Here is a 27729-nt window from a genome sequence, read left to right on the forward strand (position 1 = left end):
AAATTACACTCTGGTTTTGTGAATAGCCAAAGAGTAGTAAAGTTATTTAAAGTGTAAATTATTCAAAAGGGTATAGCCCCTCAGGCCCTTTAATTTGTTGGAGACATGTCATTACACTTTTGGAGTAAATTTACACTCAGATTTGGTGAACAACCAAAAAGTAAAAAACGTACTTAAAAATGTAAATTATTCAAAAGTGCAAGTAACATCTGTGAATCAGGTCTTAAGTGTATATCTCTTTATAAAAATAAAAAAAGAGAAGTATCTTCGAAGAGCTGGAAAAAGGCAAGTTTTTGAAAAGCTGCATTGGGTGCAATCTCAGTTTTTTAAGCTCGTCCACAGTGAGGCGTCTCCAAAATGTCCATGGTAACCAATTTATTGTTTGATTTTGCTAAAAAGCTAATGGGATAGAAGAAAGATTGTGGAAGCACATCATTAAAAGATCATGAAACTGAGAAAAAAAAGACAGCTTCTGGACCATGTCAAAGTCTGTATAAACAAGTTAGTCATATGCAAGAATTCACAGTTAAGTTGCAGAGGGAAACTAAGGGGAACTCTTCCCCAAAATCTTTTTTTAAATGATAAGGTCAACGATGCCTGCGTTGCAGCACTTTTTTTTTTTTAAAGGAGACCTTTTGGCAACGATTGGTGTGTATGTGAAGTTTCTCCTTACAGTGGTGCACTTGAAGAATTTATGATTGATGCCTCCTTGTACAACCTATCTCTTTGGATATTTTAATTCTCAGTCTACTTTCTGCATCATTAAAAAGTTGCTGCACTGTTGGTGAACTTGATGCTCGAAGGTAATGACTGCCTGCCCTGAGCTTAAAGCCTCATTCTACTGCCTTACCTCATGTAAAGCCTCTCTGTCCTGTTAATACGCTTGAAGCCACACTTTACTGGCTGTGCCCTTCATGCTTTGCTTTACACATCATTCTGACCTGCAACGTATCAGCCAATGTGAGGCTTTTGTTGTGGGTCTAGCAGCACTCTGCTTTTTACACAGACTTCTCGCTGCTTTTTCCATGCACTTAAAGCCTTGCTGTTCTGTGTGTGTATGAACATAAATCATTACTATACTGGATTTATGGGTGCACAAATCCTACACAGCTTACCTTGCTGCCCAGGTAAGCAAGCGCTTCAGTACCCCAAAAAGGGCCAGTGAGCACTACATAAATGGTGTAATACAATGAAGCCTTAAAGCACTATTTGTCTGTACGTGCTCTAAAAGACTTGATTACTCTGTACTATTTGCGCTCTCGAGGCTTCGCAACATTGTCTTTCTGTACATATAAAGCTTTACTATTTGCATACCAGAGGTCTCTCCTATGTTATCCTGAATGGTAAACATGCACTCTTTGGTTCGCACATAGGATGTTGATATTTTTATACACTATAAATTAAATATTTTTATGAGACAAAAGAGTAACGCGGGCATGGATGGGGCTTGGACAGCAGCACATAGCAACGTGGAGCGCATGGGTTACACAGAAGTTCACAACGTGAGAGTGGACTGAAGAGGCGCAAAGGCACAAGAGATAAAATACATGCACTCAGAGTGCTTCACAAGAAAGAAAAACAAAAATGACATGAGACGGGCGGGTGCAAGCAACAACAAGGAAGCAATACCGAAAAGGGAAGAGACACAAAAAAGTACCTATGCAAGCAGCGAAAGGAAACTCATAAAGACATTAATCAGTACTTGGTCCATGCTCCATCAAAAAGACAAATGCACAAAAAGATAAAGTGAAACCGGCACACAATGACCAATGAGAAGCAAGGTAATGAGAAAGATGAGGTGGCCCACCGATGGTAAGAAACAGGCGGGCTCCAAGCCCTTTGTAGGTCAAAGCCCTAAAGACACCTGGGGAACATTCGGAAAGCTTCAATGGGAATGTAGTCCACCCACTGCTTAGCACTGTTTTTGTGGTTTGCTCACATTTGCTTGCTTTCCATTTACTAGTGTGATTTGTTTTAGGCTGTCCAAATTGAGTTTGTCCCTTCTGTGGAGCAATTCCTATTTACGGTATTCTTCCATCATGTCTCACTTTCTGTAAAGCGGCTTTTAAACCTTGTTTTTATCTTGTACTATTTGCTGTGCATTCCAAGACAGTGGTCAAATTACAGGCCGTGTCTTCTGAGGGATCTTGGTGTTTACTTTTCTTTCTCTGTCTTCAAAGTGAGAGGAGTTATGTGATTTCATGCTGGGTACTGGGAAGGAGGTGCTAGAGGAAGACTGTATAGTGTTATGACAATATTAAATGTAAGGCTCTATCTTCAAGGAAGCTAGGTGTTTACTTTTCTTTTGTTGACTTCAAAGTGAGAGGTTTAAAGCGAGTGAATTTATGTGACAATCCTGCTGAGTACCCAGAAAGGCTGTAGGATGTTATTTTTTTAGCACACAGCATAATATAAATGTCTGCAAATTAACTTTGCAAATATTTCAAATATATCATAGTTAGGAAACCACAAACTAAGCAATTTTTTGGTAATCCTGAAGAGTGGTAGAAATAAATATTTTAGTACAATCGAAACAAATCAAAGCAATAGGTGACACATTATAGTTTGTGTGCTATATACTTTTAGCAGTAAAACTGTATGTGTGTGCAAATGTAATCATCATTTCAATTGAAAATGTGTTGTCTGTAATGGCGGGGCACCATCATGCCATTTATACTCCATTTTACACCACTTCACTCCACTTTGCACCACTCCACCCATCTGCACTCTACTCTGCACCACTCCACGTCACTACACTCTACTCTACTCTAAAACACTCTTCTTTATTTTACTCTCCATCGCACTACTATGCCAATGCACTCTACTCTACACTTTGCCACAGCAATCTAGACCACTCCACTCTGCACCACTGTACCTTAACACTGCACTCTATGCCAATGCACTCTACTCTGTACCACTCCATGCCACTTCAACCTACCCTGCACCACTGCACTCTAGGCCTCTGCGCTGTACTATGAAACAATTTACTCTACGCCACTGTGCTCTACTGTGTGCCACTGCAATGTATGCGGCACCACTCCACTCTACTCTACTCTACTCTACTCTAACCACTGCATTCTATGTCAATGCGCTCTATGCCACGGCACTCCACATCAATCTACTCTGCACCACTGCAGTCTACGGTTCTATACTCTACAATACTCTGACACTGCAGTCTATGCCATTCAACTCTGCACCACTATGCTACCGCACTGTACACCACTGTACTCTATTCTTAAGTGATCTACTCTGTGCCACTGTCAGCGCTGCACCACTCCACTCTACACCAAAACACTCAACACCACTTTACTCAAAGCAAATGCACTCTACGCCAATCTACTCTGCCCCACTGCACACCGCACCACTATACTCTACACTCTGCAACACTGTATTCTAGGCCACTCTATGCCACTCCACTCTAGTCTGCACCACTCTATTGAACTATGAACTCTACAACAACACTACTACACTCTCTACCACTGTATTCTGCATCACTCCACTTTATGCCGCTGCACTCTACCCTGCACCACTCCAGTCTCCTTTGCACATCTCCACTCCACTCTGAAACAATGCATTCAACCCAACTGTAATCTACATCTCTCTGCGCTACTCCTGTGCACCACTGCACTCTACGCCAACCTACTCTGCACCACTGCACTCTACTCTACACTACTCTATTCTACACCACTGTACTTTATGTCACTTCACTCTGTATCACTCTATGCCACTGAACTCTATGCCACTGAACTCTATGCCACTGAACTCTATGCCATTCAAACTAATCTACTCTGCAGCACCAATCTCTACAACACTGCACTATATCTCACTTTACGCCTACCCATACCTCTTCACTTTACTCTGAAACAATCTACTCTGCACCACTGCAGTCTACTTTGCACCACTCTATTCTACACAACTCTACTCAAATCCACTGCACTCGATCTACTCTGCACCACTGTACTCTAAGCCACTACTCTCTATGCCACTCTACACTATTCTACACCACTGCACACTACACCATTGGACTCTAACAAGCTCTACCCTGCAACACTGCACTCTCAGCCACTGAACTCTATGCCACTCTACACCACTGCACTCAACAAATTTAACTCAAAGCCAACGCATGTCATGCCAATCTACTCAGTACTCTGTCACTATACTCTACATTTTACGCACTGCACTCTATGCCACTCTACGTAATTTTACTCTACGCCCCTCTATTCTGCACCACTGTACTCTACTATGCACCACTCTACATCATTGCACTATATCCAACGCACGATTGCACTCTCTGCCACTTAAGTCTGCGCCACTCTACTCTGCACTACTGCGCTCTCTTCCAAAACACTCTTCACTACTCTACTCCAATGCACTCTATGCCACACTCTACTCCACACCACTCCATGCCACTCTAATCTACTCTGCACCACTGCCCTCTATGCCACTCTGCGCTACCCTGCACCACTACACGCCACTTCACTCTACTCAAACAATCTACTCTAAGCCACTGCACTCTATGCCACTCCACTCTATACCACTCCAAACCACTGCGGACTACTCCTCCTTGCTCAAAACCAATTAAGTCTACGCTATTACAGACTGTCACCTTACTAAAAACGAATGCAATCTACACCGCTGCAGACTATGTCAACTTACTCGAAACCAATGCTATCTATGCCTCTGCAGGCTGCGCCACCTTACTCAAAACCAATGCAATCTACGCTGCTGCAGACTACGCCACCTTATTCAAATCCAATGCAGTCTACGCTGCTGCAGGCTACGCCAACTTACTCAAACCCAATGAAGTCTACGCTGCTGCAGACTATGCCACGTTACTCAAAACCAAAGCGATCTAAGCCACTCCAGACTACACCACCTTACTGAACACCAGTGCAATCTATGTCACTGCACTCTATGGCACTCTCTATTCTACTCCAAGCCACTCTGTTCTAGACCTCTGCGCCACTGAACTCTACTCTGCACCACTCGCTCTACACCAATGCACTCTATGCCACTACACAGTATGCCACTGCACTCTACGCCATTTTAATCTACTCAGCACCATTCCACACCACTGCTCTCTACCCTGCACCACTGCAAACTACTCCACTGTGCACTACTCCATGTAACTCTATGACACATCACTCCACTACATGCCACATCACTCCACTACATGCCACTCTACGACACGTCACTGTATGCCATGCCACTTTCTCCAATCTACACCCCTCCACAACCCTTTATGGCCCTCCATTCCACTCCACAACATGCTACTCCACTCTATGCTATTCTACATTACTACATCCACTCTACAACGGTCTACACAACTACCACTATGGCAGATAATTTTACTGTACTCCACTCTATTCTACAACACACTACGCCACTCTTTGACTCTCCAAGACACTCCACGACATTCTACTCCATTTTCCGCCTTTCCACTCTACAACACTCTACTCCCTCCACAAAACTTCAACCCACAACACCCTGCATCACTCAACAACACTATACGCTATGCCACTCTCCTTTATGCCACAAACATTTAGCCTTGCTGAACAGCAGCCACAGTGGTGTATGATATGGCTAAAACACACTGGCGAGCCGAACAGCTCTTACATACTCGAGACCTGTTGGCTTTGACCATGCTGGTTTGTTTTGTTTTTCTCTTCAAGTAACAAAATATCTTGCAACAAAGAAAAGGCAAGAAATAAAATTACAGGGGCCACATTTTTAGGAAGCCTTCATTTTCACCAATTCCTTTTCACCCAGTGCAAATCAATTCTAAAAGCTAACTCGCCAACCAAGCCCCTTTTTCTCAGCACATCCTTTCAAATCTTCCTCCCTCTTACCTCTCATCAGTTCTCAGCTTCATCCTCTTTCTCACCCAAACTATTTTCTCACCTCGATCAACATTCTACTACCTCCATTCACACATCCTTGACTCACCATTTTGCACTACGCCACCACCCACAACAGTCACTCTCACAATTTGTAAATAAAAAACAAACAAATACAGAAGTTGTCATTTTTAGCAATTTAAGCAAAAGTAGGAGTCTTTCAAGCTCTGGACTTCCCTCCTTCCCCCTCTTTCATGCCCCACCTTTGCCATAGCCTCAATGAGACTATCTTTTGGAAACACCTAAAAACCTGGGCTTTGTTTAGGCAGCTTGGACTTGCATGTGGTAATTCATTAGCCCTGGGAAGCCCTGGCTGGGCAGCAATTCGCTTTATAATTTATAAACATAATTACGGATTGGGAACATTGTTTTTATACATTTTTGGTTAACTTATTACATTTTCTATACATTGTAAATACCGTAATATTTCCGGTCATAAAGGCGGTATGTGTCAGAACTCTTAATAACCAGCATTTGCAATGCATTAGGTCTTGCACTTGAGTTAGAGCTACTGGCGTTGTAAATGCAAAACTGGACTTTTCTTGCCACATAATCTCTTCAACCCTGCTGCATAATTTGGTCCTCTCTGCCACATAATTTCAGTGGCCTTGCATATAACTAAAGTGCTCCCATTTACTGCAGAGTCTTGCCCTTATGACCTTGAACATTTCTTAGATTGTTTTTAGTACTGTTATCATGTAATTTATTTTTAATGTGGGTGATGTGTGAGGGAATTTTACTGACATTTTCAGAGAAATGTTGAGTTTATTTCATGCAACATCCATAAAAAAGGTTCTTTAACACCAAAACAGGACCTCGCATATGAGAAATGGGAGGTTGTCACATGTCACAGAGGTTATTTGCAGTAATATCAGTGAGCTGCTGCTGTGTTACAAGTATTGAAAACACACATCACTATCCCTAAATATTGGATGTGAACACTTTAAGAATTTGGCGCGGATAGTTCAGGAGCAGCTGCCGGAGGTCCCTCAAAGTGATGCAGCTGTCTAAGGTCCCTCAAAGCAGTGCAGCTGTCTGCGGTCCCTCAAAGAGGTGCAGCGGATGCCTGCGGTCCCTCAAAGAGGTGCAGCGGATGCCTGCGGTCCCTCAAAGAGGTGCAGCGGATGCCTGCGGTCCCTCAAAGAGGTGCAGCGGATGCCTGCGGTCCCTCAAAGAGGTGCAGCGGATGCCTGCGGTCCCTCAAAGAGGCACAGCTGTCTGCGTCCCTCAAAGAGGCACAGCTGTCTGCGGTCCCTCAAAGAGGCACAGCTGTCTGCGGTCCCTCAAAGAGGCACAGCTGTCTGCGGTCCCTCAAAGAGGCACAGCTGTCTGCGGTCCCTCAAAGAGGCACAGCTGTCTGCGGTCCCTCAAAGAGGCACAGCTGTCTGCGGTCCCTCAAAGAGGCACAGCTGTCTGCGGTCCTTCAAAGAGGCACAGCTGTCTGCGGTCCCTCACAGAGGTGTAGTTGTCTATGGACTCTTAGAGATTCAACAATCTATAACTCCCTAGGGGGTGCCGCTATATATGGCCCCCTCTGAGATGTACCACTCTCTGTGGCTGTTTACAGTGAGGTATAGCTTTCCATTGCTCCAACGCGTACAGTCACCCATGTTAGCTCAAAGAATGGCAGCTGTGTGTTGCTTTTCGGAAAGGAGCAGCTGTACAAACTTCCTCAAAGCTGCAGCTGTTCACGGTCCCACAAACATTTACATAGCATCCACAAATGTGCAGTCGCCCAGATCTCAGGTCTGGAAGAAGTTATTTGCAACAAAGATGCCCAGCACAAAGCCACATTGTGATCACTTCACATACAATACACAGCAACGGGATGCCATGGATACAGTTATTTGCATAATTCATGGCACCACAACAACTTTATTGGGTGGAGCTCATGCCAGGACAATTGGATGGGCTCAGTTTATCTGGTCACATACATTTTTTTATAAAACACGTTCTCATTAGGTGGTACATTCTTATACAAGGCAGAGCCCTGCTGATCCTAATCCCAAGACTGTACCACATGCGAGTTTGGGTCGGTTTCTCAGTACAGAGTGAGGCACCTTTAGGAACATTCGACCCACAGAAGATCCAGAAGCTGCTCTGATTGGGTTAGACTAACTCCTCGGCCACCTGCACAAAAGCAGTGTTGGCGGAGTACATGAAAACGAATAGAATTCATTATGTGGCATCAATGCTGTTCTTATGTTTACCATAATACCACCTTGTCTACAGCACTTCATTAAACATGTATCATTTCATTAAAAATAAAAGAAGCGGTTTACTGCTGCTTAACAGCTAGAAGGTTTTGGTAACAAGGAGGCACCTGTGATATGCATCAGATGGCGCTGAGTCAGTGGGCGGCAGTCAGCCCAGTCCGCGTTACATGGTGTAGGACAGCAGCATTGAACAAACTCTTTTAAAGGGTGCCTGCTATTGCGAGTTCAGCTATATGCTTCGAGTACAAGTGTTAAAAAGTTGTTACCAGGGCCCCATGCACTGCGAGAGGCCGAGGTGGAAAATTTAGGCCAGTTGGAAGCTGCCCATTTATTCAACTGCACGAGGCTGCATTTGTGGCATATGTCTTGCATCTCATGTGCTTCTAAATAAAGGCCCTATGGCAATGAGTGCAGTGAGGAGTCAAATGTGCAGTGCCGTTCTCACGCCATTACAAGACTAAGGAGTTCAGCGTTGGATAGTTTAATACATGACGCACCTAGTCTCGACATCCACCCCACCCAAACTCTTCCAAAGTGTGACTCAAACACAGACACGAGCCAGCAGTACTGCAAACTGGGCTTAGTAGGGGTTTCTGTAAAAAGGGGAAGAACAGCCTTGTGGGTGAGCCAAATGTCACTCAACAGATATAGTTTAACTAAACTCATATAGGAAGGAAGGAAAAAAAAAAAAAAAAAAAAAAAAAAAAAAAACAACACCACACCTGCGAAGGCGATTAAACTGTAAGAGAGGTTACCTTTTCAGAATGCTCCTGTCCGCAGGATTGCAGATGAAAAGGACAAGCAACCGGGAAAATATACAGTCTTGTCATGACATTAATGTTGTTATTGTGCATGACGTGCAGCTGCCATCTTAAATTGGGTCAATATACATTAAATGTAGTAATGGTAACGATTTGTCTGTAAACATAGTTGTGGTCACGATTGTCTTTGCACGGTAGTTGCAGGGGGCAGAAATAGGTGCTCCAGAAAGCAGCCTCTAACATTTGCCCGTGGTCTTTAAAAGCACAGCACATGTAACCAGAGAAGAACATGATTTACAGCCCTGTTTAGAGAAACTGACTAAAGCCACTGAAAACAGGTCAAATGTTCTTAGCCTAAGAAAAAAAAAAATAGTCCCTATACAGATGCTATAGTGGCACAGGTAAAAGGGTACAAGTACTTGGGCCCTGCTCTGGGGGAGTGTGCAACTGAGGAAAAGGTGGGACAAAGAGGGAGGATTGACCACTAGCAAGCAAGGATGTCTTAAGGACAAACAAACAAACCAATGAAAAAGCAGAGACCCACAAAGAAGTATTCAAGGGGCCATACACTTACACTCAACCTAAAAAAAAAAATAACAAAAAAAGAAGTTACTTGTTGTGTGAAGTCATTTATGATCCGCTTCTGGGTGTGAATTCATGATGGGAGAGAGAAAGGATTTATATTAGAAGTGTAAGAGGTATGTCATCCCTACACACAATTTATCACAAAAAGTACCAGACACTAATCCACTGGCTTACTGAGTTCTGGCACTGAGAGATAGTGCCCACTGGATAATCAACCCCTGAAGTGGATGTTGCATAAAAAAGGACAAAAGGGTCTCACTCAATTCAGTGATATGCTTCATCATCAGGCCCCTTTGCACTATTGTTCTCTACGGGCCCCATCCTGAGCTCTCCCAGCAGCTCTTTACACAGAGACATGTACACCTCCCTACAGGTGACGTTCATGGGGCTTAAAATGTTAAAAATCAGTTTTTTTGGATAGTAAATGGTTCAGATATTTTATTGATGCCGCCCTACAACATGAGTAAAACAGTATGGTAATTTTTACTTATCAACAAGTTTCTAACCCCAGCTCTAATGGCCCTTGCTGGTCTGGGGCATTAATCTGGACTAAATGCCACTCACTCCCCCCCTTTTTTCCACTCTCCTAACTGTAGACAGATAATTAATGAGCTGGTCATATCTGTGAGAAGGGGACCAGGATGTAAGTAAACCTTTATACCTTCTCTGAATGCTGCAACTAACCAGCCCGTCGACTTGTGAAATGAAGAGTACAGCAAATATTTTTATTATTATGTTAGACAATTGTTAGTTTCACTGTTGACCGTTGCAATCACACTTGAATTCTGTACTGTTCCACCACACATTCACCAAACACCAAGTGAAGGAGTCTATGGCATCAGACGCACTGTATTTGTTCATTGATTGTGGCTAAACATCAAGGAAACCGGCAAGAACCAGTGTCTGTTGCTTACGCAAAAAGCAACCGCACGGGTAAAGTTAGAAATAGGTTCCTGAAATCAGGTTTCAGTTTTTTCAAAAACAAAGCATGGAACTTACCCCCAGTCTCTGGAATGCTGCATTAAATTGACATTGATCCACCATAAGGTGCAATGCCCCAGAACTACCGGTGTTCTGAAGGCGTATACAAGACATCAAGTGGGTGTGTCACATACATGTCAATATGAGGTCAGTGAAAGGCCCCCCCCTCACAGGGGCTAACGTTTGTGCTGAGGCACTGTGTTGGCCATGCTACTAGGAGTAATTACAGGAGAAGAACATGATAATAACTAGTAAGTTGTGTGAACATCGTAAAGAGGAAGGATGTCCTTCCTGAACGTAGAAGATCCCAGTTATTATACGGATTTATGACAATTTAGAAACAGAAATATAAACAGTGCTGTTAATTACATAGTTAATGGACAAGGCCTCAAAAGGGTATGGTACCTGCTAATATTGGATCTAAGTATTTCATAACTAAACTAGTAAGTAGTAGTTCTTAACTAATCAAGTTCTGTACTTCTGTACTGTACTTCTATACCAGATTATCAAAGGGATAGTGTCTTGCATTCTAGTCAGAGACAATAAAGTCAGTTGGGCAGCAGGGTTTATTTACCTGTTTGAGTCTTGTGTCAATCAAATGAGCATGTATCCTTTTAGCTCTTTCATTTTAAAAAGTAGGTTCAAAGGCATTGCTTACTGATTTTCTTCAGGTGATTGGAATGTGGGGGTAGATGGTTACTGTAGGAAGTTGGCTCTGTATGTACTATTTCAAAGTAAGAAATAGCATGTACAGAGTCCAAGGGTTCCCCTTAGAGGTAAGATGGTGGCAAAAAGAGATACATTTAATGCTCAATTTTGTGGTAGTGTGGTCGAGCAGTAGGCTTATCAGAGGGTAGTGTTAAGCATTTGTTGTACACACACAGGCAATAAATGAGGAACACACACTCAGACAATTCCAGGCCAATAGGTTTTTTATATAGAAAAATATATTTTCTTAGTTTATTTTAAGAACCACAGGTGCAAGATTTACAAACAATACTTTAAAGGAAAGGTATTTCACTCGGGTATCTTAGGAACTTTGAATCACAATAGCATGTACAGTTTTGGTAAAAATGGCAATAAGCTATTTTAAAAATGGACACAGTGCATAAATCAACAGTTCCTGGGGGAGGTAAGTATTTGTTAGGTTCACAGGTAAGTAAAGCACTTACAGGGTTCAAAGTTGGGTCCAAGGTAGCCCACCACTGGGGGTTCAAGGCAACCCCAAAGTTACCACACCAGCAGCTCAGGGCCGGTCAGGTGCAGAGGTCAAAGTGGGGCCCAAAACATATAGGCTTCAATGGAAATAGGGGTGCCCCGGTTCCAGTCTGCCAGCAGGTAAGTACCCGCGACTTAGGAGGGCAAACCAGGGGGGTTTTGTAGGGCACCGGGGGTGGGGGCAGGGGGGGGGTGGGGGAGTAGTGGGGGGGGGGGCTGGGACACAAGTAGGCATGGAAAGTACACCCTCAGTGGCACAGGGGCGGCCGGGTGCACAGTGCAAACAGGCGTCAGGTTTGCAAAAGGATTCAATGGGAGACCCGGGGGTCTCTTCAGCGATGCAGGCAGGCTGGGGGGGGGGGGGGGGGGGAGGGGGAGGGGTGGCTCCTCGGGGTAGCCACCACCTGGGCTAGGAAGAGGGCCACCTGGGGGTCGCTCCTGCACTGGAGTTCGGATCCTTCAGGTCCTAGAGGCTGCGGGTGCAGTGTGGTTCCCAGGCGTCGGGTTCTTTGAAGCAGCCAGGGGGAGCCTCTGGATTCCCTCTGCAGGCATCGCTGTGGGGATTCAGGGGGAACAACTCTGGCTACTGACGGGCTCGCAGTAGCCGGGGAGTCCTCCCTGTAGAGTTAGTTTTCCGCAGGTCGAGGCAGGGGCGTCGGGTGCAGAGTGGAAAGTCTCACACTTCCGGCGGGAAACGTGTGGTCTTTAAAAGTTGCTTCTTTTTTGCAAAGTTGCAGTCTTTGTGGAACAGGGCCGCTGTCCTCTGGACTTTCTTGGTCCTTTTAGATGCAGGGTAGTCCTCTTAGGCTTCAGAGGTCGCTGGACCCTGGGGGACGCGTCGCTGTTGCAGTTTTTCTTGAAGTGGGGAGACAGGCCGGTAGGGCTGGGGCCAAAGCAGTTGGTGTCTCCGTCATCTCTGCAGGGCTTCAGGTCAGCAGTCTTTCGTCTTCAGGTTGCAGGAATCTAGTTTCCTAGGTTCTGGGGAGCCCCTAAATACTGAATTTAGGGGTGTGTTTAGGTCTGGGAGGGCAGTAGCCAATGGCTACTATCCTTGAGGGTGGCTACACCCTCTTTGTGCCTCCTCCCTGAGGGGAGGGGGGCACATCCCTATTCCTATTGGGGGAATCCTCCAAAATTAAGATGGAGGATTTCTAAAGGTAGGGGCACCTCAGCTCAGGACACCTTTGGGGCTGTCCTGACTGGTGGGTGGCTCCTCCTTGTTTTTCTCATTATCTCCCCTGGACTTGCCGCCAAAAGTGGGGGCTGTGTCCAGGGAGTGGGCATCTCCACTAGCTGGAGTGCCCTGGGGCATTGTAACACAAAGCCTGAGCCTTTGAGGCTCACTGCTAGGTGTTACAGTTCCTGCAGGGGGGAGGTGTGAAGCACCTCCACCCAGAGCAGGCTTTTGTTTCTGTCCTCAGAGAGCATAAAGGCCCTCACCACATGGGGTCAGAAACTTGTCTCTCAGCAGCAGGCTGGCACAGACCAGCCAGTCCTGCACTGAACAATTGGGTAAAATACAGGGGGCATCTGTAAGATGCCCTCTGTGTGCATTTTTTAATAAATCCAACACTGGCATCAGTGTGGGTTTATTATTCTGAGAAGTTTGATACCAAACTTCCCAGTTTTCAGTGTAGCCATTATGGAGCTGTGGAATTCATTTTTGACAAACTCCCAGACCATATACTTAATATGGCCACAACTGTACTTACAATGTCTAAGAATAGACTTAGACACTGTAGGGGCATATTGCTCAGGCAGCTATGTCCTCACCTGTGGTATAGTGCACCCTGCCTTTAGGGCTGGAAGGCCTGCTAGAGGGGTGACTTACATATGCCACAGGCAGCATTTTGTGTGCATGGCACCCTGAGAGGGATGCCATGTCGACTTTGCCTTTTTCTCCCCACCAACACACACAATCTGCAATGGCAGTGTGCATGTGCTAGTTGAGGGGTCCCTTAGGGTGGCACAACATATGCAGCAACCCTTAGGGACCTTCCCTGGTCACAGGGCCCTTGGTACCACTGGTACCTTTTACAAGGAACTTATCTGTGTGCCAGGGGTGTGCCAATTGTGGAAACAATGGTACATTTTAGGTGAAAGAACACTGGTGCTGGGGCCTGGTTAGCAGGGTCCCAGCACACTTCTCAGTCAAGTCAGCATCAGTATAAGGCAAAAAGTGGGGGGTAACTGCAACAGGGAGCCATTTCCTTACAGTTACAACGAGCACTTCTTTCATTTTTCTTTTACATGGGTTTGCAGCAGGTTATCCCATTTATTTATAGCCGTTTTCTGGATTTCTGTCCTATTTATTTTGGGTAGTTTCTTGCTAACAATTTTATTTTTGGGTCATATGCTTGTTTATCATAGGTCCTTTGTTCTGAACCAGGAGCTTTATCTAAAGTGCAATAGAGTAAAACCTTGAAGGGAGGGTATTAAAAAATATTTCAGATCAACAATTTAACACACAGGGAGGAATACATATATCATATCAAACAGTATAAAATGTAGAAGAGCGTGTTTGCTACAACTACTAAACACAAGGATTACAATCAGGCAACCCATGGTGTAAAGTGCTTTTTGTAGGGTAAACCAGACCGTACCACATACAGTAAGGTGTTTTTCTGTGCCAATCAGTACATCAGCTAAGGATGAAGCCTACGTGGGAAGTTCCAGGGCGCAGATCTGGACATGTCTTAAAGTGCAATGTGCCTCAAGTGAGAACGTAGTCCCAGCTGTGTTAGTGTAATAACACTGCTCGAATCCTGTTAGGATAAAAAAAAACCTTGAGTGAGCCATCAGTGTTTTTAGGTGTCTTGGCAATTAATAGGTTTCAAGTTAGTACAATAGATTTCACAAATCATGTCTGCTCATCTGGGGTTTCCAAATTAAAAAGCAGCTTTTTAGCTTCCCTACACAAACTGACCCTTATATTAGGAAGAGTGGCTTTATTAAGGTGTGCTGTGCATTTAGTAGGCATAAGCAGATCAAGTGGACTAGGACTTGTACCATGGAATGGGAACGTCTGCAAGTGTCAATATTACCCAGTGATTACCAGCGACTGTAGTGTTTAACGGGAAATGCCATGAGTCTTGCGCATAGGATCTGCTTGAGCATTGGCTTGGTTAGTAGACAACTTAAGTACAGTGGACAGCGCTTTTCTTCATATGAGTGTAGTAAAACCCACATATTACTGTTGGACTCTTCAATGTATTTGAGGTCTTTCTGCTTACATAAGAGCCTAACTTGTTTTTTTAAATATTGATTTTTAAAGCACTTAGTGATTTGCAAAGGTTGCCCAGATTTAAAGGGCCAGATTTAAATGAGTCAAGCTGCAGTCAAGTAATCCAACCAGGGATTCTTCCAGTTTGTAAAAATGCTCTTCAAGAACGCTTTCATTGTGTTGGGAGGTGCCCCGCAGGCTCTGCCACAGTAGCAGACGATGGCTGCCCAATTCTCTAGTGACTGTTTATTCAGGCCGAAGTTAAAACGTACCAACGAGTTACAGACGTCTGAAGGGATTTGGAAGATACACTTGTAGGTACAGCATTGTGCCTGCTCCGTGGTGTTCACTAAGGCCCCCGCAAATACTATTTGGATGGAGGCAAGACGTTTTGCGCGTATTGCCTGTCTTATGGCTTCGGTGGTTGGGCTGTGTAGAGTGGAGTACAGTTTGCACAGAGCACAGGTCACTGCCTTGTCCTTTTCTTCTGTATGGATGACATGCAGTTTAGGCTTGGCATTGCACGCAAACCACACACCTAGGTAGTTGTAATTAGGTGTGCTCTTTATTTTCATGTTTCCCAGTCTCCTGTGCAGACTGTGCTGATTGGATAGCGCCCAAAGATCATAACCTTTGCCTTCTTGCAATTTGCCACCAGTTTGTTGTTGGTATTGTAGGTATTTGGCTCATCCAAAGCTCCCTACATTCCCACTTTGTGTGGACAATAAATATCATGTTGTCAGCATATGGCATAGAGAAGAGATGCTCTTGGCCAATTTTTGGCGCTCACAAGTTTGCAGATTTTAACGTTTTCCCTAGGTCAGCATTCTACAAGTTGAACAAAACTAGCATCAGGACACATCCTTATTTTAGTCCTTGGTCCGTGTATACTTTGGCGGCTGCCGTGTTTTGCGTGAGCTTAATTCGCATTTGGGAGTGGAGTGTGATTATGGCATCCAGCAGCTTACCCAGATTTCCCCAGCTGTTTAATTTGTTCCAGTGGATTTTCAAGGCCACCTCATCAAATGATGCAGAATAATCCACAAAACATGCAAACAGTGGATGATTTTTCGGATGTTCGGCCACTGACTGCAAGGAGAATCTACAGTGATGAATCAGGAAAGTCTTGGCCTTAGGACAAATGTGTGTCCCTTGGCAGGGAGAAGGCCTTCGAGGATCTGGTGTACTTAGTCATTCTGAAGATCTACAGAGGGCCCGGGCAGGAGGCCAAATTGATGAGACCCACAGTATAAGATGGAATGAGATGAAAGACCTTTTCTGTGATTATAACTGTTTCAGTATTGCTATAATTGTGGTGTAACAATGTACAACAACAAATACACCCTAAAACGATTTTTATTGTGTTTGCTATTGGTGATTTACGTTGACTGAGCTGAACAGAGGCTACCTGGTGACCTGATAAAGTTGGAACTGGGAGTGATGATTCTGATGGTCAGCTGCTTGGTTTAGGAAATACCTCAGAAGACTCAAGTTTAAAGCAATGGCACCTTAGAGCCACAGGCTGCAGAATTAATCAGGCTAGGAACCAGTGGTGCAGATTCTAGCGTGACCCACCCAATGACTCAGACAGTTCTCCCCCCGGTGGGCCAGATCAAGTGGAACACATCACTGAAGCAGGGACCTTAAGAAAGAAAGGTGTCCTTATCATTTAGTTACAAGCAACAGTCCTGAAGTATCATTGGGAGACAGAAGCATATGTCTAAAAGACAGAAAGTTAAGCAGCCAAACAAAAAAAAAACACACACACAAAACGTTACAAAGAACATGGATGCAGCCCGTCTGCACAGCAATCATAATCTGAGAACTGCAGGACTGACACAGCTCGAATCCTATTACCCACATTGTAATTTGTAATGGGCATATACGATACACAGAAATAATGTCCATGGCAGGAAAACCAGACAAACAAACACAGAGACAGACACACACACACACGACACAAATCGGGGGATACAGCATGTGCATGGAACAGGTTGCAAAACATTATTGCTTTACATTATGCAAAAACCATGGATAAAATGGTGTGATCCATCTGATTTTCAGAGCCACAAAACAGATCAAATTTATGAATTTAACATTTGGTACTGAGCACATAGGTCTCTTTTCCATTTTGTTTAAAATTCTGTTCTTGAATATAATTCGTCTTGCAGGATTACGAAGGCCATACAAATTATAAGCAACAGTATCTATTGCTACAAAATAAAATTTTAGCGACTGAGACCATTATTATTTAAAAGGGCTCTACTTATTAGGGAAAAAGCTTGAACAGTGGGGTCCAATGACGCCTCTGCCCTAATACCTTTCTTTGGTTCTTTTATTAAAGTGATTGGTTGCCCGCAGTTTAGCATATTCATAAAAATCATTCTCTGGAAAGAACTATGGACACTCCGTTCAACTGTGAGTCTTGACAGTAGCATTACTGCAATTTATGTAAATTCAGTTTCTGAGAATCTACAATCATACCTTAGGTACTTGCTCCAGATCAGTCCTGGATTTATCTACTGAAAAATAATAAACAAATATTTATTCAAATAATACACAATCAGAAATTTTACTGGCAATCATACTCCAAAGATATTAAAAATAAATAAATAATTCACACGCTATTTATCTGGAAGAAACCAGTGACTTAAGACTGATTACCCCTGATAAAACATAGACCCATGTTGGAAGTGGACATATGTGCTAAGTAAGCTAACATGGGTAATCTGCTACATATGTGATCAAAATGCAGACAGCAATAGAAAACATGACATTAAGAGAGACATGGGTCATTTTAAAATTATATTGATCCAGTCCTGTGTTCTAATCAAAACAACTTATGCGGTTAGAAGAAATAAAACATGCAATGGAGAATGACTCCCCTCCCCCCCCACACACTTCATTCTTGGAATGATCAGAATATCAAGAAAAGCAAATAAACAACAATAAAAATGTAGTAAGACAACATTTTTCAAGCTTAATGGCTTATGCTTTTTTTCAAAATGACAATCCCAATAACAGGATACAGTAATGGACAACTTGATGAAGCAGTAATAAACAGCAGAGACTTTACCATTATTACGAGACAGAGCGTTCCTATCAAACTCGTCCTTAGGAGGACAAACATTTTTGCATCGTTCATGAACCTTTTCTCGCTGTTAAGAGAAAAAAAAACAGATGGGTACTTTCGCATTCAGAGAGTTACATTTATTATCAAGATGCTACAGAATTACAAACACTGGATAAACGTAGTATCATATTTAATGATATGTTAAAGGTTTTGCACAGAGGAGGTATGGTATAAACTTCTAAATATTTAGAAGAGAGCTACAAGGGCTATTTATTGTGCCCCCCACCCAGCTGTATACCAAATTCAAATATGGATGATAGTCAACTATTATGTATTATGCACCATTCTAATTTCATTCAGTAGCTTTTATTTTATTGCCAGAATTAGGCATAATGAATTGCTTTTTGTCCTGCTCTACTGCTTCAACCCTTTTACACATGCATTAAATGATTAGGCGGGTGCTTCAGTCAGCACACCCCAATTTATAAGAAACGAAAGCAACTGCACCAATGCGTGACTATACGCAATAAAGATCAAGGCATCATAAAAAGTAATTTCTGTATCAAAACCAAGACACCAATGCCAGCAATTTAAAGAGGCCAAACAGGATTAGCAGCTGTTACCACTGGCTTACCTTTCGGTCATCCTGGCACTACTCTTAGTGTCAGAGGCAATTTAAGGGGTGTCAGGAAGAGTGGGTTGCTAGAATCCTTATTTACGTTCTGTAGTTAACACTCCCTGACCACAAGCCTGATTCACAGAGGGCCGTCGCACTCCTGGTGGGAGGCCCGCACTCATAGCAAGACCTCTGTAATGGGAAAAATGCAGTGCAAAGGTCCCGTCACACATGCGGGACCCCCTGCCACGACTGTGGAGGCCTTTGTGAATCAGGGCCCCTTAACAACTCAGCACCAATTAGGAGGCAGGTGAGGGTTTAAAGGTGGTAAAGGAGTCAATCCTGTGTTGGCATCAGCAAATGCCACATATACTACCACTAGATGTTTGTGTATTGAAATCGACCAGGTACATTACCTCTGGACTCTACTGGAAGAACTACATGAAAGTAACTCTACTGCATGTGAAACATCTATTCCACCTTGAGAAACTGTAAGAGAAAGGGACTGTGCTGATATGGAGATGTAAGAACCACAGCAGCTATAATTAAATTCCCAAGTAGCTCGGTATAACTTACTGTGTAGGAAGCATAGGATGAATATATAATGTAGTCTTATTTTCTTGATGGATGACCAAAAGAGGCATTGCAGCATAAGGTACAAGAGTGATAAAGAAAAAGAGTTTTAGAATAAACTAAAGAACAAGTTACCTAACTTTGGTAACATTATTTCTGATGGATATAATGGCTCATGCAGATAATTTACTCAAACCTCTTTCAAGACACCAGACTGGATCTGGAAACTTTTCTTTAGCTATCTCTAGTCTAGGGTGGCCAATGACACAATGCTGTACAAAGTCTACATTGGTGCCTCAGTCTTAAACACAAATGGCGCATTGCCTCTAATTATAAGTCACATGGGTGATGTTATGTTAGTCTATTTTCTAGCCCTTCCTAAACGTTAAAGACAGAGCATATAAATAGAAAATCAGAATACAGAAGTGAGAGGGTCTAAGAAATGTGTGGGAGCCATCCGAAAGAATACTAAATAATGTAACTAACTTCAAAATAGATATTGGCTCCAGAAGATTCCTTACTTGAATCTTCTCAAGCATGTGTGATGGGGGATGGTCAAGGATAGAACTAGCCCTCAAGGTTGAGCACAGTTTTAGCTCACTCTATGCAATAATGCTTCACAAAATAGTGAATTGAAGACCCAGCAGCAACATTTCAAATTAATTAGACTGAATACCTCCACACAAACCAAAAAAGAAAGGAAATCACACCTATACCTCCTGTGGAGTGAGGGAGGCCAGAAACCTCCCCAGCTAGTTCCTAGCAAAGTTTCACAATAACTGAGATCCATCAAGAAATGGTCTGCTTCCTAACCAAAGCACCCCATTTCAAGCCATTTACCAACACAATAAGGTTGTCATCCATTCATAAATCCTTTTGTCTATGAATATAGCAATTCAGTTCTCTCCTAGGATTCAGCCTGTACAGCCTGTCTTCACCTTTAGAGGGATGAAAGAAAAATTGGTATAGTAGTGGATTGAGATGCATTAAAAAAATGTTTTGGGAGAAAATAAGATTTCACAAAGAATAAACCATATACTTATAAAAGACTGTAAAGAAGATGACAGCACTAGTGACTTGGACTTTCTGCTGATGTGACTGAGACCAGGAAAAGTAACTTCCAAGGAAAATATTTAAGATAGTAGAAAGTCTAGGGCCGAAGGATGGGACCATCAAAAATGTCAAAACTAGACTGATGTTCCTTTCAGAAATATGAAATAACTAGGGAGGCTATATTTGTTCAAGACTTCTAGGAATCTAATCATGTCTGGTAACTTGAAAAAGAGCACTACTTTGGAGAGAATGTATCCAGAAGGGTTCCAAATAACCTTTCAATGTGCCTATACGAAGGCCTGTAGGCTAACCAGAGGATTCACTGTAAGAACTGAAGCACTTCTTCTTGCAAAGGGATGATGGAATGCTCAAATTGCCCGGCAGCAAACATACAAATTTTAACTTTCATGATGCTATAATATATTTTGATCGCAAGTGGTGTACAATATTCTAAGAATTGCATCTAACGGCTTTGAACACATCTCCCTTAATCACAAATCATTAAGTGTTAAAGAATTGCGTCAGATAAAAATCTCCAGATCAGGGCAAATAAAAACATGTGAATATAGATGTCTTGAAAATAAACTAGCAGAGATTTTTAGTAAATCAACGGTTAAAGGAAGAAGACTGTTAAAATGTTGTGATATGAAACTTAAGGACATATAGTTAGAATGACAAACGTACTGGATGTACAAATTATAAACTCTGCAATCCAGAGGTTGAAATGAGATCACAAACCTGAAGTGTTCTTGTAAATTTGGATAATTTGTCTGTGCAGCTTAAATTGTGTAACAAGATAATGTTTCTGATGTGATATATGTGGATGACGGACTGAAATCGAAGTCTTGGATGACTTGGACTAAATTCGAAAATTTTTAGCTGGTTGTGTGGTCTATATTTTGAATCTTTGCGTTGAATATTTTCAAAATGCTGGCCCCATTTTTTTATTTCTGGGTATCTAGTGGTCTGTCCACTTGGTTTTATATTATAGAAGCAGCCAATTTGGAGTGGAGGGTTTGCTTTATAGCCTTCCCTTAAGTACACACTAGGCAGGTGCAAATGGGATTTCGGCTACATATAACGCCAGATGGCACACACATCAACACTGGTGCGCAGAAGGCATGTCAAAGGCATGCCTATGTATGCCCCCACAGCACCTGCTGAGCGACAACTGCTACCCATGCTGCCAAAACCACTTCAGCATATATATATTATCACCTATTCAAGTGCCTCACTTTAATCACTTAACCCTGGTCTGTTACTACATTGCAATCTTCCTCACCAACTAGCAAATCCGCTCTCTCTCATAATGTGCTAAGCTCAAGTAAGGTTTCTAAGCACAACAACTCTTTTCAATGTGCATTATTGAACATCTGCTCACTAACTAAACACAATACCGAAGTCCACGTTTTGATTCTTAATAACTAACTTGACTTTTCCTTTCTTACAGAGGCATGACTGCATGATGCTACTAATCAAGACTTGGGTGGTCATTATGAACATGGCGGTCTGGACTGCCATGCCGGCGGTGGCGGTCATTACCACCAACGGAATGGCGGTCCATACCGCCATATTCTGAACATAGTAGTGAACTGGCTGCAAAGCTGTGAGCACATTCGACCCGGCAGTATAGGCAGGACAGGCGGTGTGATTACAATCCCATTTCCACCAGGGAATCCCTGGCGAGTTACTCTGCCAGGTAATCCCTGGCGGAAAGTATACGGTGACAGGAATAATAAAATGACATGCCGGGCCTCTCCCCCCCTTTCCACAATCCCTACCCACCCTCCAAGCCCCTAGAACATGCCCCACCCCCGAACCCTGAAAACCGACCCCCATTCCTCCAGCCCCAAAACCCCAAGCAGGTCCCTCCACCCGACCCTCACTATCCCCCACTCCTACATACAGGTCCCCTAAACCCCAAACCCCCACATCCACCCATTCACGTTTATGCACACAAGCAGACATGCACTGAGACACACACACCCCCCACATACATCTTTTCTATTGCACTGCTCTGTGAGGGAACAAGCTCCCTGGATGCTGCACCGCTGCCATCGCCGCTTCTCCATACACTGCCACACCTATAACTGCTTCATTATAGGCGTGGCGGTGTATGGAGTGACATGGTGGTGAGGGTGGAGCAGCATCCACCCTCGCCACCGACCGCCAGCATGGCGGTGATCCACCATGCATCATTATTTGGCGGGATGTCGGCCGCCAACTCTGGCGGTCTTTCATTGACTGCCAGCACTGTTGGCGGAGGGGCATCCCACCAAGAACATATTGAGGGCCTTCGTTTTTGAAATCCCATCAGCATACGAAATTCTGTGAGTAAACAGAAATGAAAGTAGAGGGGTGGAGTGGCTGTGATCTTTTACACTTTTTCCTCTTTGTGACAAATGGCCTTCGAGACTTTTACTGCAGTGGAATTGCTTGGTTTTAAAGTAGAACTACCTGCTACTTTATCGGTCATTGGTATTGTGGTCGATTGTCCTTGCTCTCGGTTTCTAATTTTAGGTCTCAACTATTAGAATGTGTCTATCCTTTACTGCATTGTCTTCTTACAGTTTGCTAATTCTTGGAGATTTTAATATTTGAGCTGACTGTTCTTATGAGCCCAAGGTTAGTAATATTTAGTAAACAGTACACTGTTGGGTTGACACAGTTTGTGAAGGGTCCTACAAATGCCAAAAGACCCCAAACGGTTCTTATTTTCCCCTTACTAAACAATAGGAGAGCCATTATATGTGATCCAGTCCCATGGAAAGATTATACTTTCATTCACTTTAACTGGTTGCTTGTATCTTTTCATAAGATTCATGGTCCTAAAGTAAAAATGAGAGGATGCGCTTAGCATTAGACCACAAAAGATGTTTTAATCGCAGCATCTGATGACTTTATTCAGGAGGATGCTGATATTAATGCTATTAAGCAGAAGATGGACAATTGGCTATCTAATGCAGTGAATTCTCATGCTTCTAAACATTAAGAGTGGTGATTTTTTTTTTTAACCAGACCTCAACCTTTTAAAAAAGGAATGCAAAAAAAACCAAAAAAAAACATCTATTGAGGTGTAACTATAACCTAATGAGCAAATTACAATACCTTGCGATCCTATCTGGCGGCCAACATAAATCATCAAAAAGGATAAAAGTAACCATCTTACATCAAGAATTCCTCTTTTCAAAAGATTTTTTTTAAACTGTTCAGTTTTAAAATCTAACTGACATGTCAGGTATTTAACCCACCTAACTCCTTAGAACCGAGTAACAATCTGGCTAACCATGTTCAAACTAATCAAGATGTTCAAATTCTGATTTCACCCCAGTTTCTACAAATAAATGTGACTAAAATGAGACAAATTCCTTTAATTCTTTACTATCGAAGCAAGCTTTGTCCAGGGTTCCGCTTCTAGCCTATGTGCGATTCAGAGAGTCAAATCTGTCTCACTCTTGGAAGTTTGTCCGGTCTGATTTTTTCGCCTGGCAATAGACATTCTAATATCTTCTATTACTATGCTGTGCAATGCTTCATTAGATACATCAGTCATTCTCTTTAGTTGTAAAGATAGTGACATCACCCATCCTAAAAACAAAAACACCCTCAGAGGGTCCTATGAATCCCAGCAACTACCACCTCATCTCTTTGTTGTATTTTCCATTTATGATACTGGAAAACCATTAAACTGTATTCCATCTTCTTTTTTAGAGGTCAACTCTATTCTTGATGCGGTTCAGTCTGGGTTTAGATCACTTTTCAGCACAGTATTGTCCACTGCAGCAAAAGCTGATAAACAGCACTGGATCCTAAACCAAAGGGATTGTGCGGCCCCCATCCTACTTGATATATTGGCATCCTTTGATACCATTTCCCAAGAGGTGCTTCAATCTTGGTTGCATTAGATTGGTATTTGAAGCTCAGCTCTGTTATGGCCAGCTTAATGTTAAAATAAAATGTGAAAATAGTTTCTTTCTTTTTAAACACTAAGAAGGTGAAACCTGCCCCCCCCCCACCTCTGGGCTCACTGTTGCGCCCAACGGTTTCTAACATCTATGGAGAACCTTTAGCTAAGTTGATTCGATCTTTTGCCCACTTCTTTATCACATATGCAGATGACCCTTATCTTATCATCCGGCTGAATGGATCTCCTGGACTCAACCAGGCTATGCTTAGGTTTTGTCTCTCTGAAGTAACGACTCAGGTGCACTGCAACTCTGAACACTGATAAAACTGAAGTGTTGGTGCTGGATACTATCTGGTCAGATGTTTGTTGGTCATCAAATTTGGGTCAACCGCCTTCTAAAAGCACTACTGTTAAAACTCTTGTTTTTCACCTCGACAATGCTTTCACCTTAGCATAACTGATTAAAAAGGTAATTGCTCTCTGTTTCCAAATGTTAACTGTGCTGAAGAAAATATCCCTATTTCTTCATCTGGATTATCATAAACAAGTTTTCGAAGACCTCAGTATTTTAAGATTAGATTACTGCAAGAGCTTCCATTAATTTAAAATGTAGTGGTCCATTCGATTTGTAACCCTCCTCGTCAGCCACACTTCTCCCATCAAAGGTGTCTACTCCATTGGCTCCCCATTGATAAAAGAACTGAGAACTCTCTTCCTCATTGTGCAGTCATCGAATCTGTGGCCTCCTACCTTGAGGACCACTCTCTAAGAAATTTGCCAGCTGTTTACTTTGTACAGTCTTGGATCATAACATGGTGACTATCTCTTTTATGAAAGTGAGATGGAGTGGCTGTGCCTTTACCTATTTGCAGCTAAGAGTTTTAACACCCTTCACCTGCTCACTTAAGGATAAACTTAATCATCTCCAGTTCAGGAAATCTCTAAAAACCTTTCCATTTGATTAATCCTTACTCATGCTGCTTTTGACTAGTTATCTGGTCCACTTAAATTTCTAGAGCCAGGACTCCATTAAGTCACAGTTACAATTTATAAAACGTAATTAAAAGAAAAACAAGACCCACAATGGATACAGACAACAAACCGAGTTAGGCACCGCAAACAGAAGATGGGGGGTCACATGATTAATATGTGAATGGTTTGATATGTTCAAGTGTGTATTCATAATGAGTTTGTATCTTTCTCTGCAAGGAGTGATAACTCTATTTACACAATTTCAAAAGTTTTAATTAACTACTCACATCTAGGAGTTTCACTTTAATTGGTTTGAGAGTAATGATATTTTCAATTTCTTTACTTCAGTATGGATTAAGAAAAGGTATGAATGATGACACGCCTGGAAATGTGCAAATTAACATAAATGGATTGAGTGAAACATTATATCCATTATTTCAAAGGATGCATCCATGGGCTAGGTATAGTTGAAAATAAACAGTACATGAACTTGTACATTTAGGCTGTTGAGTGAAAATGTTTGAAGAGAAAAATAATTCCAATGTAATATATGTGCGCAAACCAAATTGTGGAAAGGACAACCATGGCTTTCATTTAAGCACATGCTCATCTATCCAGAATGATAGTACAAGTGCGAACACCCAAGATGAGGTATTACAGACAAACAAAATGCCAAAGATAGTCTTAAATAACAAGTTCAAATACCAACAATATTTTACACTTAACCAAAAGTGCAACAAAGAATCGTAAAGCACCAAAATTATTACAAAGAGAAATGTACTCAATAGATTTCGATAAATTCAATGTATTTAAACAGCCACCAAAAAAATACCAAAGGTGCAGGATGAACAAAGGCACTGCATTCCAGTAATGGACACATCAAAAGAAACATATATCAAGTACCACCACCGAACTGAAAAGCAAAGAACTGGAAACTGGTAATGGAGCAGCTGAAAAGTATCGTAAAGGAAGACTGAGTCAGTGTTGGTTGTACTGTGGCAATTGGCACACAAACACTTCAAGACAAGAACTCAGCAAAGACAGCACAGCATCATTGTACTAGGCAGAGGGACTAACCAAAGGTTAGTATATAATGATGCAGCATAAAATATAGGAACATTGATGGAAACAGAGGGAGAGGCAAATGGTAGGTGCAAGATTTTTCCCTTGAGTGTAGGAAATACAGAAAGCAGATAAGAGTAGAAAAATGAGGAGATGTAGGAGAACAAGAGAGTTAAGTCACAGGAGGGAGTCCACAGTCTGGTGCAAATAAAGGGGGGAGAAGATAAGGATCAAGAAAAAAAAAAAGAAAAAAAGCACCGGTACACACAGGGCATGTGAAGGAAAGGAACACAAGAGGTCTTGGGGAGGCTGGAGAGCTACTTTCTGTCCTAGTGTCTTTTCCTCCATTGCCATATATGGAGTGATAATGTATTTTCTGACGAAGTTCCCCATTGAACTTGCCTTATTACTAGAACATGTCATTGACTGCAAGGCTTCTTTCCAAATAGTTTACTTCATCACAGAGCATATCTAGTACTCTAGCTAGCAATTTCGGGTCAAAGGGGATGCTTTGCCGCCATTCCTGCCACTTCAAAACTGCAGTTATTAATAGTCTACCATTAGTCACCGAGTTTTACTACCTCCTTGATAGTAAAATTTAAATAGAATGACAGATGTAGCTGCATTATTCCTGCTTAAGCCATGCATACTTTTCAGGTCCTGGTGCTAGTAAACTGATCAACGTTCTCCAAGCCTAGGCCTTAAACAATGAACCTGCCTTAAGTCAATCAGCATAGAATTTAAGTGCTTCATCAAGAGCACTGTACTTATTTACTATTCGTTCAGTGATGAAAGGTCATGAAAAAGACATTTTCATAACTAGGAGACTTTCTTCCTAAAAGTCTCCTAGAAACAAAATCGTCACCACCTTCTTTGGTAATTCCATGAAATTATACTGAAAACCTCTTATGTGAAGTGTACTAAAGTAACTATAGAGGGACTCTGGTGAAGGGCTTAAGGCTTACCCACATAGCAAGCTGCACATAAAATGGTCCAGATGAGTTGGACAGGCTCAGTAGCAGTAAACAGGATTTTAGTGCTATGTAAAATGCACAAAAAGGATTCTAGTCTGACACTAGGGACCTAATCAAAGCTTATATATCTAAGGACGAGCCTGTGCTGGAAAAAGCACATACTTTGTACCCAGACTACACCCTTATTTGAAACAACAATATTGGAAAAAATCCTACAGTGATAATTTTTCATCACATGGTTGAGCAGTCACATCCAACTTGACAGTAGCATAAATTAATTTAATGCTTCAAGCGGTCTGGAGACATCACTGGTTGAGCTAAACCACATTCCTCATGTTGATAAGTCCAAGGCTTTCCATACTGAGTGCATTTCATAATATAGAAAATACTCTAAAAAGGTGTAACTTTTGGTTAAGGTAAGTGTCATTTTACTGTAAATGCAAGTCTTAAAACTATTCTCATCCCACGTGCAGGCTTTTGGAGTCCCTCTATAAAACTGATAACAGAATAGTCCTCTAGCCATAAAACAATGTGTGGAACTCCAATCTGCTTTAACTGGTAAGTAGTGCTACTTTACTGGCATACATGACAAGTTATTTGCATTATTTCATATACATA

The 27729-nt window shown here is 42.4% G+C and overlaps 1 protein-coding gene across 6 annotated transcripts in view; it reads right to left on the reverse strand.

The window, feature by feature from the left end:
• The window catches only part of VPS54 (VPS54 subunit of GARP complex), a 555456-nt gene that overhangs the window by 474107 nt on the left and 53620 nt on the right, over nt 1-27729 (reverse strand). For 5 of the 6 annotated variants that reach the window (XR_011203675.1, XM_069234226.1, XM_069234229.1 and 2 more), the window contains 2 exons: nt 17958-18039; nt 17366-17403 (listed from right to left, as the gene is read on the reverse strand). Coding sequence is in view for 5 of the 6 variants with exons in the window: in XM_069234226.1 (XP_069090327.1) it covers nt 17366-17403; nt 17958-18039 (120 nt within the window). In the remaining variant the exon portion in view is untranslated. The remainder of the gene's footprint in view (nt 1-17365; nt 17404-17957; nt 18040-27729) is intronic. The other variant, XM_069234230.1, reaches the window with a different exon arrangement.

This window comes from Pleurodeles waltl, chromosome 5 (assembly GCF_031143425.1).
Source record: "Pleurodeles waltl isolate 20211129_DDA chromosome 5, aPleWal1.hap1.20221129, whole genome shotgun sequence".
Classification (NCBI taxonomy): domain Eukaryota; kingdom Metazoa; phylum Chordata; class Amphibia; order Caudata; family Salamandridae; genus Pleurodeles; species Pleurodeles waltl.